Source organism: Oncorhynchus clarkii, chromosome 22 (genome assembly GCF_045791955.1).
Source record: "Oncorhynchus clarkii lewisi isolate Uvic-CL-2024 chromosome 22, UVic_Ocla_1.0, whole genome shotgun sequence".
Taxonomy (NCBI): domain Eukaryota; kingdom Metazoa; phylum Chordata; class Actinopteri; order Salmoniformes; family Salmonidae; genus Oncorhynchus; species Oncorhynchus clarkii.
Genome location: NC_092168.1, coordinates 30,157,222 through 30,171,933, shown reverse-complemented (window position 1 = coordinate 30,171,933; position 14,712 = coordinate 30,157,222). Strand labels below are relative to the sequence as shown.

Here is a 14,712-nt window from a genome sequence, read left to right as displayed (position 1 = left end):
TGTGTCTGTGCTGCTAGGAGGGGAATTCACCCACCGCCCACACATTCAGCCACACTGCCGCTCATTCATTCATCTATTCCCCCTGAGTCTCCCTGCTTATCTGTCAGACCAGAGCCCCCTGTGGGCTGTTCTCTAAAGGGCTGAGGCTCCAGGCTGTGTCAGGCCCAGACGCAGGCACAGTGTGGGTGGGAGCATGGGAAACAGACCTGGCCCACCACCAGTTTAGAGCAGAGGAAACAAGGGAAGCCGGGTTGAGATGGGATATTACTGTACTGAAGAGAGGACTGTCACACAGAGAGACAACAGGGGGATAAATTGGGGGAGTCAAAGAAAGAGACACAGGAGGTGTTTGAAAGATATAAAGAGGAAGATGATGATGATATATTTTCTCTCCCCCCTCCAGGTTCTGTTCGTGTGGACCGGGGCCAGGCTCAGGCTCAAAGGCTCCTCCTGGTGGTCAACTCGGAGCTCAGGGAAATTACCTCTGACCCACAGCACATGACCTTTGACCCCCAGCTCAGGAGCATGCTGCAGTGGGCGGCGGCCTCCATTGCAGACCTGCCAATGGTTCAGCTGGGTCATAGTGACAGCTGGGACCTGCAGCAGGTGAGTGGCTTTAACCTTAACCCACAACCAAAGGATTATGCACACACAAGCACGCACGGACGGACGGGCGGCTGCCTCTGTCATTACTGAGGTGTGTTCTGTCTGTCCTTCTAGCTGCCTGCGGTGGTCCAGAGGCTGAAGGAGAGGGAGTGGAGGGTGGGAGAGCTGCTCCAAGCCCTGCTGCGCTACTGTGAGGAAACCTTCACCCCACCCCAGTCTGAACCCAGAGAGGAGACACCCCAGGCGGGGAGAGCACTCCACCACACTCCCCTCTTCCAGTGGCTCCTGGAGCACGCCTAGGCTGACTGCACTTACCCTCACCTCTCGCTCCTCTTTTCTCTCCTCTCCTCTCCCCTCCCTCCTCACCTCTCCTCTCCCCTCCCCTCCATCCTCACCTCTCCTCTCCCCTCCCCTCCCTCCTCACCTCTCCCTCATTTTGTCTTCTCTCCTCACCCCCACGTGACTTACTGTACAGTATTTGTGAAGCCTGCCACATAATGAGCACTACCTGGCCATGTTAAACTAAACCATATGAAGATTCCCATCACTCTTCAGTGATGTGCAGCGTACCTGCCAAACCCCAAATCTAGCCACCTCCTCGTACTGTGGAACCTGTCTCTTATAGGGCTGTACACACTCATTACCCAGAGGGCGCTATAAAAACAGCTTTTCTTAATATTATCTATTGTGTTTGGTGGGTGGGTGGGTGAGTGAGTGGGTAGGTGGGTGAGTGGGCATATATTGCATGCCGTGACTGAAAGTAATTGTGTCTTTTCTTCTCTTTGGTTTTGTTGTGGTTCTTTTGTGTTTAATATTAGGCTGCATATCACATGCGTTGATTAATGTGCCTTTCTGCTAAAGCCCTCTGACACAGCCACTCTTTCTCACATCATCTAGTGTGGGCCGAGGGAATCTGACCCCCGCAACTTCCCTCTCCTACCCCAACACAGAAACACTCCTGCTGTGAATTCACTTTAAGGGTGGTGAGGTGAGGCTGGGCATTTCCACCAGCTGCCCCAGGCCTCTGCCTCCTTATAGATGATACTACAACATGATGAAATGTTTGAGTGAGTGGCCCCATATCCTGTTAGGTTTAACAGTAGAGTTAGAGTCAGTCAGTCAACCACAGCAGCGAACATTCACACAGGCCCAAAATAAATCTCTGGTGTTATTGTGACACTGTGATTGCTTGTATTATTAAGGGAATTTCAGACGATGTGAAATGATGTGGATATTGACCATACTGTGGCTTCTCTACACTGTAATATACATGGCCTGCCTGCGCGTGTTGAACTGTTGAGTTTGCATGGCTGTTCTGCTTCTGACATCCCTGGACAAACGGAGTGAGAACTTAACACTCACTATTATGTTATGGAACTTCCCAGGACTGCATTAGCAGGCCTTTGTGCTGTGGTCGATTACAATCAGTTACAATGTTATAAACAACATATGCCTGTACGTGCTCCTCAAATGGTTCCATGCTATAGTTCTGCACTGTACTGTAGCTGTACCATCAGGAGAGCCTATTTCAGTGTTTACCATGGCCTGATCCTCATGCTCTTCATCACTTGAATATTGTTATATTGAGATGCCTGTCAGTGAATGAGCCCTAATGGCACTTCAGCTGTGCAATAGCCCCAGTTAGAACTGGCTGACAGCATAGCTGTAGACTCCACGTTGTCAAACTGCTCGACAGCATAGCTATAGACTCCACGTTGTCAAACTGCTCGACAGCATAGCTATAGACTCCACGTTGTCAAACTGCTTGACAGCATAGCTATAGACTCCACGTTGTCAAACTGCTTGACAGCATAGCTATAGACTCCACGTTGTCAAACTGCTCGACAGCATAGCTATAGACTCCACTTTGTCAAACTGCTTGACAGCATAGCTATAGACTCCACATTGTCAAACTGCTTGACAGCATAGCTATAGACTCCACGTTGTCAAACTGCTTGGCTGTAGACTCCACGTTGTCAAACTGCTTGGCTGTAGACTCCACGTTGTCAAACTGCTTGACAGGGTAGCTATAGACTCCACGTTGTCAAACTGCTTGACAGCATAGCTATAGACTCCACGTTGTCAAACTGCTTGACAGCATAGCTATAGACTCCACGTTGTCAAACTGCTTGACAGCATAGCTATAGACTCCACATTGTCAAACTGCTTGGCTGTAGACTCTACGTTGTCAAACTGCTTAGCTGTAGACTTCACGTTGTCAAACTGCTTGACAGCATAGCTGTAGACTCCACATTGTCAAACTGCTTGGCTGTAGACTCCACGTTGTCAAACTGCTTAGCTGTAGACTCCACGTTGTCAAACTGCTTGACAGCATAGCTATAGACTCCACATTGTCAAACTGCTTGGCTGTAGACTCCACGTTGTCAAACTGCTTAGCTGTAGACTCCACGTTGTCAAACTGCTTGACAGCATAGCTATAGACTCCACATTGTCAAACTGCTTGACAGCATAGCTATAGACTCCACGTTGTCAAACTGCTTGGCTGTAGACTCCACGTTGTCAAACTGCTTGGCTGTAGACTCCACGTTGTCAAACTGCTTGACAGCATGGCTGTAGACTCCACGTTGTCAAACTGCTTGACAGCATAGCTGTAGACTCCACGTTGTCAAACTGCTTGACAGCATAGCTATAGACTCTACGTTGTCAAACTGCTTGACAGCATAGCTATAGGCTCTACGTTGTCAAACTGCTTGACAGCATAGCTATAGACTCCACGTTGTCAAACTGCTTGACAGCATAGCTATAGACTCCACGTTGTCAAACTGCTTGGCTGTAGACTCCACATTGTCAAACTGCTTGGCTGTAGACTCCACGTTGTCAAACTGCTTGACAGCATAGCTGTAGACTCCATGTTGTCAAACTGCTTGGCTGTAGACTCCACGTTGTCAAACTGCTTGACAGCATAGCTGTCGACTCCACGTTGTCAAACTGCTTAACAGCATAGCTGTAGACTCCATGTTGTCAAACTGCTTGACAGCATAGCTGTAGACTCCACGTTGTCAAACTGCTTGACAGCATAGCTATAGACTCCACTTTGTCAAACTGCTTGACAGCATAGCTATAGACTCCACATTGTCAAACTGCTTGACAGCATAGCTGTAGACTCCACATTGTCAAACTGCTTGACAGCATAGCTATAGACTCCACGTTGTCAAACTGCTTGACAGCATAGCTATAGACTCCACGTTGTCAAACTGCTCGACAGCATAGCTATAGACTCCACGTTGTCAAACTGCTTTACAGCATAGCTATAGACTCCACATTGTCAAACTGCTTGACAGCATAGCTATAGACTCCACGTTGTCAAACTGCTTGACAGCATAGCTATAGACTCCACGTTGTCAAACTGCTTGGCTGTAGACTCCACGTTGTCAAACTGCTTGGCTGTAGACTCCACGTTGTCAAACTGCTTGACAGCGTAGCTATAGACTCCACGTTGTCAAACTGCTTGACAGCATAGCTATAGACTCCACGTTGTCAAACTGCTTGACAGCATAGCTATAGACTCCACATTGTCAAACTGCTTGGCTGTAGACTCTACGTTGTCAAACTGCTTAGCTGTAGACTTCACGTTGTCAAACTGCTTGACAGCATAGCTGTAGACTCCACATTGTCAAACTGCTTGGCTGTAGACTCCACGTTGTCAAACTGCTTAGCTGTAGACTCCACGTTGTCAAACTGCTTGACAGCATAGCTATAGACTCCACATTGTCAAACTGCTTGGCTGTAGACTCCACGTTGTCAAACTGCTTAGCTGTAGACTCCACGTTGTCAAACTGCTTGACAGCATAGCTATAGACTCCACGTTGTCAAACTGCTTGACAGCATAGCTATAGACTCCACGTTGTCAAACTGCTTGGCTGTAGACTCCACGTTGTCAAACTGCTTGGCTGTAGACTCCACGTTGTCAAACTGCTTGACAGCATAGCTGTAGACTCCACGTTGTCAAACTGCTTGACAGCATAGCTGTAGACTCCACGTTGTCAAACTGCTTGACAGCATAGCTATAGACTCTACGTTGTCAAACTGCTTGACAGCATAGCTATAGACTCTACGTTGTCAAACTGCTTGACAGCATAGCTATAGACTCCACGTTGTCAAACTGCTTGACAGCATAGCTATAGACTCCACGTTGTCAAACTGCTTGGCTGTAGACTCCACATTGTCAAACTGCTTGGCTGTAGACTCCACGTTGTCAAACTGCTTGACAGCATAGCTGTAGACTCCATGTTGTCAAACTGCTTGGCTGTAGACTCCACGTTGTCAAACTGCTTGACAGCATAGCTGTCGACTCCACGTTGTCAAACTGCTTGACAGCATAGCTGTAGACTCCACTTTGTCAAACTGCTTGACAGCATTGCTATAGACTCCACGTTGTCAAACTGCTTGACAGCATAGCTATAGACTCCACGTTGTCAAACTGCTTGACAGCATAGCTATAGACTCCACGTTTCAAACTGCTTGACAGCATAGCTGTAGACTCCACATTGTCAAACTCCTTGACAGCATAGCTGTAGACTCCACTTTGTCAAACTGCTTGACAGCATAGCTGTAGACTCCACGTTGTCAAACTGCTTGACAGCATAGCTGTAGACTCCACGTTGTCAAACTGCTTGACAGCATAGCTGTAGACTCCACGTTGTCAAACTGCTTGACAGCATAGCTATAGACTCCACATTGTCAAACTGCTTGACAGCATAGCTGTAGACTCCACGTTGTCAAACTGCTTGACAGCATAGCTATAGACTCCACATTGTCAAACTGCTTGACAGCATAGCTGTAGACTCCACGTTGTCAAACTGCTTGACAGCATAGCTATAGACTCCACAGTGTCAAACTGCTTGACAGCATAGCTGTAGACTCCACGTTGTCAAACTGCTTGACAGCATAGCTGTAGACTCCACGTTGTCAAACTGCTTGACAGCATAGCTATAGACTCCACTTTGTCAAACTGCTTGACAGCATACAGTACAGTAGGCCACTGCTGATGCCTTGTGTATTAATGCTGATTCTGTGCTGCCAAATGTTTCTGATCCATGTGAAATCTGAAAAATGTTTCACACACATTGTGTTTATAACCTTAATGTATTGGGACACTGTTAAGAACTTTAAAACCTGTATTAGAAAACACATTCCTGAAATGTCTAGGAGAAAATGTATTAAATGGGGGAAAATGTATGTAATTAAAGAGGAATGTATGGCGATATATGGGAGATGGGGAGAGAGTGTATATAGAGCCTATAAGAGTTTGCCAACTATGTCACAGTACAATAACACACAGTATCCATATTTTTTTTCAGAGGAAGATTGTAATATGTTTATTTGTTGAGTTGTGATTGTAAACATATAGACAGCTGGTCGCTGTCGGGCCCTCCTGTATCTATCAATATATTTAGTGTAACTGTACATTCCAATGCGCTCCTTCACAGGCCGCCTGGCTGCCTGCCGCTATAATGTGTTATTTAAAGCTGAATGTGCGTCCGCAGAGAGAACTCCATAGTATGAGATGTACTATCAGATAAGTCTATTTTGTTACTGTCGTTGTTGCAGTTCTACTAGCGTCTTGTCCTGCACCGTGGAAGGCAAACTGTGTTTACTGGATCCTGTATTTTTCCTACTTCTTTGTATAATTTTGCCAAATAAGATATTTCATGATGATTGAAGTTGTAACAGTGAGTACACTACTATTTGTCCCCTTCTAGTGACATCGCTAAATATTTCACACATTCTAAGCTTGACGGCAAAGCACTGTATTTGTCATTGTTTAAGCTGTGTATCAATAAAGCTTTTTCATGTGATTCTGCCTAACTACCTACCTAGTACTAGCCTTATGTGTTTGATGTAGCGAATGTTGTATCACAAATCAAGTTTACTCTCTGTAAGACTTGCCTTTGGCCTTGCGGACACCTGGCCGAGGTGTTTTGGGGTTCTTTTCTGAACCGCCATTCAAACGAGCAGTCACTTGTTTCATCGTGTCTACAGTCAACAGTAGTACCGCATTAAACGGCTCATCTCTAATTCTGAAAGGAAACCGTGTGATCACTTAACCAAGCCCTTCTGTTTCTAACAACTGTGCTACAGCGTGTGGTTATTCCTCCGTGCTGCCACACAGACAGCCATTGTTGGTACTGTATGTAATTACAGATGGTTTTCCTCCCATCGATACATCTGTAATTAGGCGTTAGTGTTACAGCACAATGCTGAGGGCCTGTCAGCTTACTGTACTGCCCCAGAGGCCTGGGATGAATGGTAGCTAGTGTCTGTCTTTCTAATTGCAGGCTTATCGCTGTGATACAGGAGCTGTGGAATGTGAGGCACATATCTGATCTCTGCCAGTCCGAGGAGCATGGACTGTGACAGATCACACTGCAGTGAAGAGGATAGGGTGTGACTTGCTGACTTCTCTATCTTTATCAATTTCTGTCAGCACCTCATGTTTTAGGGTGTGAACTCTTGTTTGGGCATCTGACCCAGGGCCTGGGTGCAGGTGGGGCGACAGGTAGTCTAGTGGTTAGAGTGTTGGGCCAGTAACCCAAAGGTTGCTAGATCAAATCCCAGAGCTGACAAGGTAAAAGTCTGTCGCTCTGCCCCTGAACAAGGCAGTAAACCCACTGTTCCCAGGATGTCATTGTAAATACAATTTTGTTCTTAACTGACTTTCACCTTAAATAAAGGTAAAAAAAAAAAAGAAGTGGAACCGCAAAGGTCAGACCCCCCCCCCCCCCCCCCGACCATCCGCTCAAGAAAAATATAATGATCCCTGTTCTAAGGTGTGTGCTTAGTATTCCATTATTTATATAATTGACATCCGACTTGTTATCAGGGTGTGACTGGTGTGGTCTGACAGATCGGCTTGGCCCCAGCCTGGAATCCCCCCCTGGGTCGGACATGATTCAACAGCCCATTGACATCACTTCCCTCCCAACACCAACAAACGGCTGGGTTGTTGGGAGAGACCACTGGAGAGGAGAAGGAGGGGTGTTTGAGTCAGGCTTGTGGAATCCATGACATAGGCTCAGGGCTTTGTGTCTGAGGGGAACTCCAGCTACATCATCTATTCTACACCAAGCCTCTGTTTACCCTCGCCCTGTTCAACAAAATACTGTTTTTCTACTGTCCTTTTCTTGTGTGGGTAGACTTTGTCTTGATTATTATGTGTGGGTGTTTTGTTAATTGGGGGACTCAGAGGCACATCTGGGGAGTTTGTGGATGACCTAAAGGAATAATGTGGCAGACCACATTGGATGCATTTTCTGCCAGTCAAATAGATTCATATCCTTGCTGTGTTTAATAAATCTACCCTATGAAAGGTACCCTATCTAAAGGTTTTATGGTAAACAGACCACTTCTCTTGTGTAACAGCTTCATAGCCTTAATCAGCTGGGGCCACGTTTGAGGAACTTCTCTATTGTTTTTACAGTGTCATCTAGTTTCTATTAAAAAAAAGTGTATTGATGGTGTCATACATAGTGACATGAGTATCCTGGTGCTGAAAGTCTTTAATCCTGATGGAGCAGAGATGAAACCTCCCACTGAGAGATCTCTGAGTCATCACTCATCTGTCCACACATGAAGAGAATACTGCTCACCATTTCTCACTGTTCGTATGTCTATCAGTGAGAGCATATGTTTATCCAGGAGGAGTGATCGCAGGACACTGTTTAGTAGCCTACAGAGTGGCTAGGAGTCGTCAGAGTTCAGAGTGCATCCACGCTCGTGACGGCAGTGAGTGCGTGTGTGTTGAGTTTGTGGACCGGGCAGTTGTGCATAGAAATGGGCAGCGGAAATCTCGACGGACATGACCTGACCCTGGTTACAATGGAAACCAAACAGCCAACACCGAGGGGGAAAGAGGGAGAGACGAGAGAAAGGAAACAGAGAGGGAGATAAGAGGTCTGGTCAGAGGAGCAGCTGACTCATTTTATGTGAGAAGGAGGGAACGACAAGAGAAGAAGTGTTTATCCCAATATGAAGGGATGAGAAGAGGAAGAGAAGACATTTGGCGGAGGGGAAATGTCTAAGTCAAGTGGGCCTGCTTGTGTTTTCCCCTGACCATGAAGCCCATGTTTTGACTAGAGTGATTGAAAACAGCAGATTGGTCATGGTGGTCGTGGTAACTAGTAGGATATGGATCCATCTTAGAAGAGGGATAATAATTCAGATTGACTCACAGCCGCTGCACAACATCTCCCAGCTGACGTCCACTCAGGTTGTTTTCCACAGTATGAAACTAAACATAGAGACAGTTGAGATTTGGGTCAACACTGAACACTCACTACTGATGAATAGAGAGTGTTGCTTAATAACCTAATAACAACCGGTATGTTGCGTCCCTCTGATCTACCTACACAGTATGCCCATATGACACAATGTCTGACTGTGTGTTTGTGCGTGTGTGTTTGTGTGTGTGTTTGTGCGTGCTAAATGTGTTTTTGTTTCAAAAAGGGAAACACCTCAACACCTCACCTTTTTCCATGACTTCAAGGCACCCTCACATTCCCTGTACATCCCACACACAAACCTGGTGCATTACACACACGTCACGGTCGTCTCATATCTCCGGGGCTGTGGTGTTTGAATCGACCACAGAGAGGAAAGAGAGGTTAGGTTTGGGAGGGAGATCCTCAGATGACTGGAGACGTCCAACATTGATGTCATTGTTGATCCTGCCTTTAGTGCTGTTCCTCCCAGCTCTGTCAGGCAGCCTGCTCCAGTGGAGCTAGAACTTGAACTGGCCTGGCACCAGACATCCTATTGTAGGAATTCATGTTTCACCACAGAGATGTGGTTTGGAGATGAACGGCAAACAGGAGGTCATCCAAAAATCTACAAACATGCAGAACATGCCTCCTCACATCCCTCCAGTCAGTTACAACCTCTCACATGTCTTTCCCGGTCTGTCTCTCTCTGTTTTCTCTCTCACTGTTTCTCTCTCGCAGTTCACACAGAGCAACAGGAGTTCTGTCATAGGCTTTTGTAATATGTCAGGTAATGACAATTGACGAAACACATGATGACAGGCAGTAGTTTAGATTGATGTTTGCTGTAGCTGCTGTAGCTAATGGGTTCACTATTGTTAGCGTTACAGTTGAAGTACAGTGTGACCATCAATCCACCCAGGCAGGAAACCAGAGGGTAGAGAGGGATGAAACAGGGAGATAGAGAGGGATGAAACAGGGAGATAGAGAGGGATGAAACAGGGAGATAGAGAGGGATGAAACAGGAAAATGGAGAGAGGGATGAAACAGAGAGATGGAGAGGGCTGAAAAAGGGAGATAGAGAGAGATGAAACAGGGAGATGGAGAGGGGTGAAATGGGGAGATAGAGGGATGAAACGGAGATAGAGAGAGGGATGAAACAGGGAGATAGAAAGTGATGAAACAGGGAGATAGAGAGAGGGATGAAACAGGGAGATTGAGAGGGGAGAGAGGGGTGAAACAGGGAGATAGAGAGGGATGAAACAGGGAGATAGAGAGGGATGAAACAGGGAGATGGAGAGGGATGAAATGGAGATAGAGAGGGGTGAAACAGGGAGATGGAGAGAGTGGTGAAGCAGGGAGATAGAGAGGGGTGAACAGGGAGATAGAGAGAGGGATGAAACAGGGAGATGGGGTGAGGGAATAGTAAATTGGAGAGATGAAGAGGCAGATGAAAGAAGTGATGTAATGCAGGGGTCCTGGTGAAGCAGAGGCAGACTGTGTGTTTAGGTCCTGCTGGGATCACAGAGGAGATTATGTTTACCACACACATGGACAGCACTATGTCAGTGGGATAATTAGAGGCTGGGCAGCCCTCAGACCCACAGCATGCTTCAGCTGAGATGCATTTCTCTTGGTGTGTTTGTGCAGGCGCGTGCATGTGTGTGGTACTAAAAACTCATTTTTCCCAACCAGAGGTCGTTCAGAGGGCACACACACTTGCTCCACACACCCACACCCTAATGGGAGTCATAATCATGGCATGGCATGTCGTGGCACTGCCCTGTGCGTGTTGACACAATGTGTCCCACGGTAGGAACTTTAGCAGCAACATTAATACTGGGAACCATCATTAGTAAATAATCAGTGAATGTGATTCTGCTGCCATGTTTGTATCTCCCACCAGTTGACTGTGTTTACCCCCACAACCCATTACTGTCTGCTCTAATAATGTGCTGTGCTCACCCCAACTCACCCAATCATAAACCCGCCCAAAAACGGAGTCTATATTGGCCTAAAAAACAGGAATATCCCTACTTAGACTTATATTTCTCCAATCTCCTTTTCAAATGTTTAGTTTTGATTAAACCACTGACCAATGTGAACTGAGATGTGGACGGAGAGTGTGTGTGTGTTGAAGGAGTGGGGGTTCACTGTATAGTTCTAGTTGCTAAGGAGGTTGCTATGTAATAAGCCAGGAGACAGGAGAATGAGACCTTTGGTGGGGTCCGTCTACGTGTGTGTGCCCTCTGCAAAGTGTGTGTGTGTGTGGTCCATCTACGTGTGTGTGCCCTCTAGAAAGTGTGTGTGTGTGTGTGTGTGCGTGTGTGTGTAATGGCAGACTAGGGATGAACTTGTTACCACAGAGGATGTGGGAGACAGGGGAGAGACAGACAATACACAACTCTGCATGTCGTGACACTTCATTCTACAAGGCAATTGTAATTCTGTCTATAATTTAGACTCAGAATAAATAAACTGAGGACACACATCTATTATACCTTGGGTACACATAACTGTTTGCAAGCTAAGAACCTGGTTAGCATGAAACCCTTAAATGACACATCAACTTTATACTTCTCAATCAAATCACAGGCAAACTACTGCATTAGCAATTGAGGGAAATGTTGCAAACTGGGGAAGAGGTTACAAATATCACAGACCAAAACTCCCAAACTGAAAATACACAGCCACTTCCTTATTACACAGGATTTGACCATTCTAATTTCAAATCTTTGCGTTTTAAAATAACAAACAATTCTTTGAGTTTTAAAATAACCTGAATCCAGTGAAATCATGTTGGTTGTTTTGAAACTGAAATAGCTATGAGAAGTCCAGACTTGCTGGAACCTTCTCTTCTCACTGTGACTTCACAGTCTGACACACACTAGGCACCAGTTCTGAACTCTAACCTCTTACCTCTTACTTCAGACGGTGCCCTGGGGAGGGCTAATAATCAGATAGCCACTATATGGCCATGGTAGAAAGGACAGGGGTGATATTGTCAGAACTGATGAGCTAAGGTTAGGACAAGGGTTAATGGCTGCTGGTGAGTTGTTTAAATTGTATTAGTGGTTATAGAGGTAGGTGTTCATATGTCCACTCAAAACAATCTCCCTAATAGACCATACAAGAACACTAGTGGGTCTATTTAACACAGATTTTTTTTCTCTCGTTCTCTCTCCCTCTTTCTCTTTCCAGCTTCAGGCGCTTGTCTCCATGTGAAAGAGCGTTGGGTTCGGTCCGCCCCACTCCCCTCTGGTAGAGACCAGAACAGCTCATGGCAAAACACAGAGGAGTACCACACATACACACACACCATACCTGAATAGCACCCAAACCTTTGCTTTGCCATCGGCCACTGGTCCAGGTTGCTGGGCTGGAGGAAATAGCTGAGGGTACAGCAGGAAAGCCACAGCTAAACACAGGTTCTCACAGTGTATTATTAAGCACCCCTGACCGGGAGAGGAGCTAACAGGACCATGGTGAACAGGACCACAGCTAGAGGCAGAGCCAGGGGTAGAGTCACAGAGCCAGGGGTAGAGTCGCAGAGCCAGGGGTAGAGTCACAGAGCCAGGGGTAGAGTCGCAGAGCCAGGGGTAGAGTCACAGAGAGAGGCAGAGCCAGGGGTAGAGCCACAGAGAGAGGCAGAGCCAGGGGTAGAGTCACAGAGAGAGGCAGAGCCAGGGGTAGAGCCACAGAGAGAGGCAGAGCCAGGGGTAGAGCCACAGAGAGAGGCAGAGCCAGGGGTAGAGTCACAGAGAGAGGCAGAGCCAGGGGTAGAGCCACAGAGAGGCAGAGCCAGGGGAGGAGTCACAGAGAGAGGCAGAGCCAGGGGTAGAGCCACAGAGAGAGGCAGAGCCAGGGGTAGAGTCACAGAGAGAGGCAGAGCCAGGGGTAGAGCCACAGAGAGAGGCAGAGCCAGGGGTAGAGTCACAGAGAGAGGCAGAGCCAGGGGTAGAGTCACAGAGAGAGGCAGAGCCAGGGGTAGAGTCACAGAGAGAGGCAGAGCCAGGGGTAGAGCCACAGAGAGAGGCAGAGCCAGGGGTAGAGTCACAGAGAGAGGCAGAGCCAGGGGTAGAGTCACAGAGAGAGGCAGAGCCAGGGGTAGAGTCACAGGGGTAGAGTCACAGAGCCAGGGGTAGAGTCACAGAGAGAGGCAGAGCCAGGGGTAGAGTCACAGAGCCAGGGGTAGAGCCACAGAGAGAGCCAGAGGTAGAGTCCCAGAGAGAGGCAGAACCAGGGGTAGAGTCACAGAGAGAGGCAGAGCCAGAGGTAGAGTCACAGAGAGAGGCAGAGCCAGGGGTAGAGTAACAGAGCGAGGCAGAGCCAGGGGTAGTCACAGAGTGAGGCAGATTCAGGGGTAGAGTCACAGAGAGAGGCAGAGCCAGAGGTAGAGTCACAGAGAGAGGCAGAGCCAGAAGCACATGGCCAGGGCACAGGCAGCCAAGTTCAAGAGATCATGAGAAAGGGAAGGGAGGAGGTTGTTGGCTGAACTCTGATCCTGACCCCATGTTTTCCTCTCCTATCAAATGAGTGTAAGTAAATGTCTTCCAATGAGAGGCAAGTTTGCAAACCATGTTAAAAGAGGTCAGGGAGGTCCTTGAAGTAGGACGTGTTTCGCTCACCTCCAATGGTAGTGACCTTGGTGTCTGTCAGGAGATGGAGGTAGGTTTGTTAAGCATGACCAGCGAGACATCCATTGCATACAAATGAAATATAGTGCTAATGCACATAACTGAAATCATGTGTGTGGTTTTGTGCAGTCAAAAAGCCCATAATGACGGAGTATTAAATGTTTCTAGCGCCAGGAGGTTTGCTGGTTTAGGGCTGAAGACCTAAGCCACGTTTCTCCCATGAACTCCACTGGCACCCAGAGATTCGCATGGATTTCGCAAACTCACCGACCTACCCCCTCTCTGTCCCCCCTTTCTATTGTCACAGTGTCTGCCTAAAATAACATTTGTTTCAAAGAACGTTTTTTTCTGCTGGGTTTTCAAATACTACGCTGTTGTTTCTTTTGCTGTCATCAGAAAACAGAGTAAAGTAGGAAGGTAATTCCAGTGTAATTCTCCTGGCCTGAGTTGGATCACTGGGATGTTGATATTATATACAGTTTAGAGATCCTGTATTACTCACACTGAAAAAGCTGAGGCAGCAGAGAGGAACCAATTGCCCTAAGGGGACAGATTAAGATTTGATTTTATTGAATTGGACTGGATTGTAAAGTTTATTGGGTTTGGTAGTGACTTCAACAGCCCAATAGCATGCATGCTGCAAGTTCATACTCGTCATTGAATCCAGTCTCAAAAAAAATGTGATTATGCTCAGGGTTAGATTAGTTTAGGAGAATTTGGCAAATCTGACCATAACTTTATCCTCCTGATTCCTGCTTACGAGCAAAAATTTAAACAGGAAGTGGTCAGATGAAGCGGATGCTAAGCTACAGGACTGTTTCGCTAGCACAGACTGGAATATGTTACTGGATTCATCCGATAACTTTGAGGAGTTTACCACATCAGTCACCGGCTTCAATTATAGCTGCATCGTCAAGAGAAACCATGGAGCTGCCGCTTTAAAGGAGCGGGGCACTAATCCGACCTGCGACGAGCCACCAAACAGTCAAAATGCCAATACGGGACTAAGATCAAATTATACTACGCCGGCTCTGACGGATACAAAGGGAAACCCAGCCGTGAGCTGCCCAGTGACGCAAGTCTACTAGAAAAGCTAAATGCCTTCTATGCTCGCTTCGAGGCAAGCAACACTGAACCATGCATTAGAACACCAGCTGTTCCGGACGACTGTGTGATCTTGCTCTCCGTAGCCAATGTTTATTTATTTTTATTTAACAAGGCCTAGGAACTGTGGGTTAACTGCCTTGTTC

General features: G+C 47.0%; 1 protein-coding gene across 2 annotated transcripts in view; it reads left to right on the top strand.

The window, feature by feature from the left end:
- The window catches only part of LOC139380752 (A kinase (PRKA) anchor protein 11), a 29,700-nt gene extending 23,274 nt beyond the window's left edge, over nt 1–6,426 (top strand). The window contains exons 12-13 of one of the 2 annotated variants that reach the window (XM_071123749.1): nt 404–606; nt 721–6,426. In XM_071123749.1, the coding sequence (XP_070979850.1) occupies nt 404–606; nt 721–906 (389 nt within the window). In that variant the 3' untranslated portion in view covers nt 907–6,426. The remainder of the gene's footprint in view (nt 1–403; nt 607–720) is intronic. The other variant, XM_071123750.1, reaches the window with a different exon arrangement.
- Nucleotides 6,427–14,712: the final 8,286 nt, after the last annotated feature.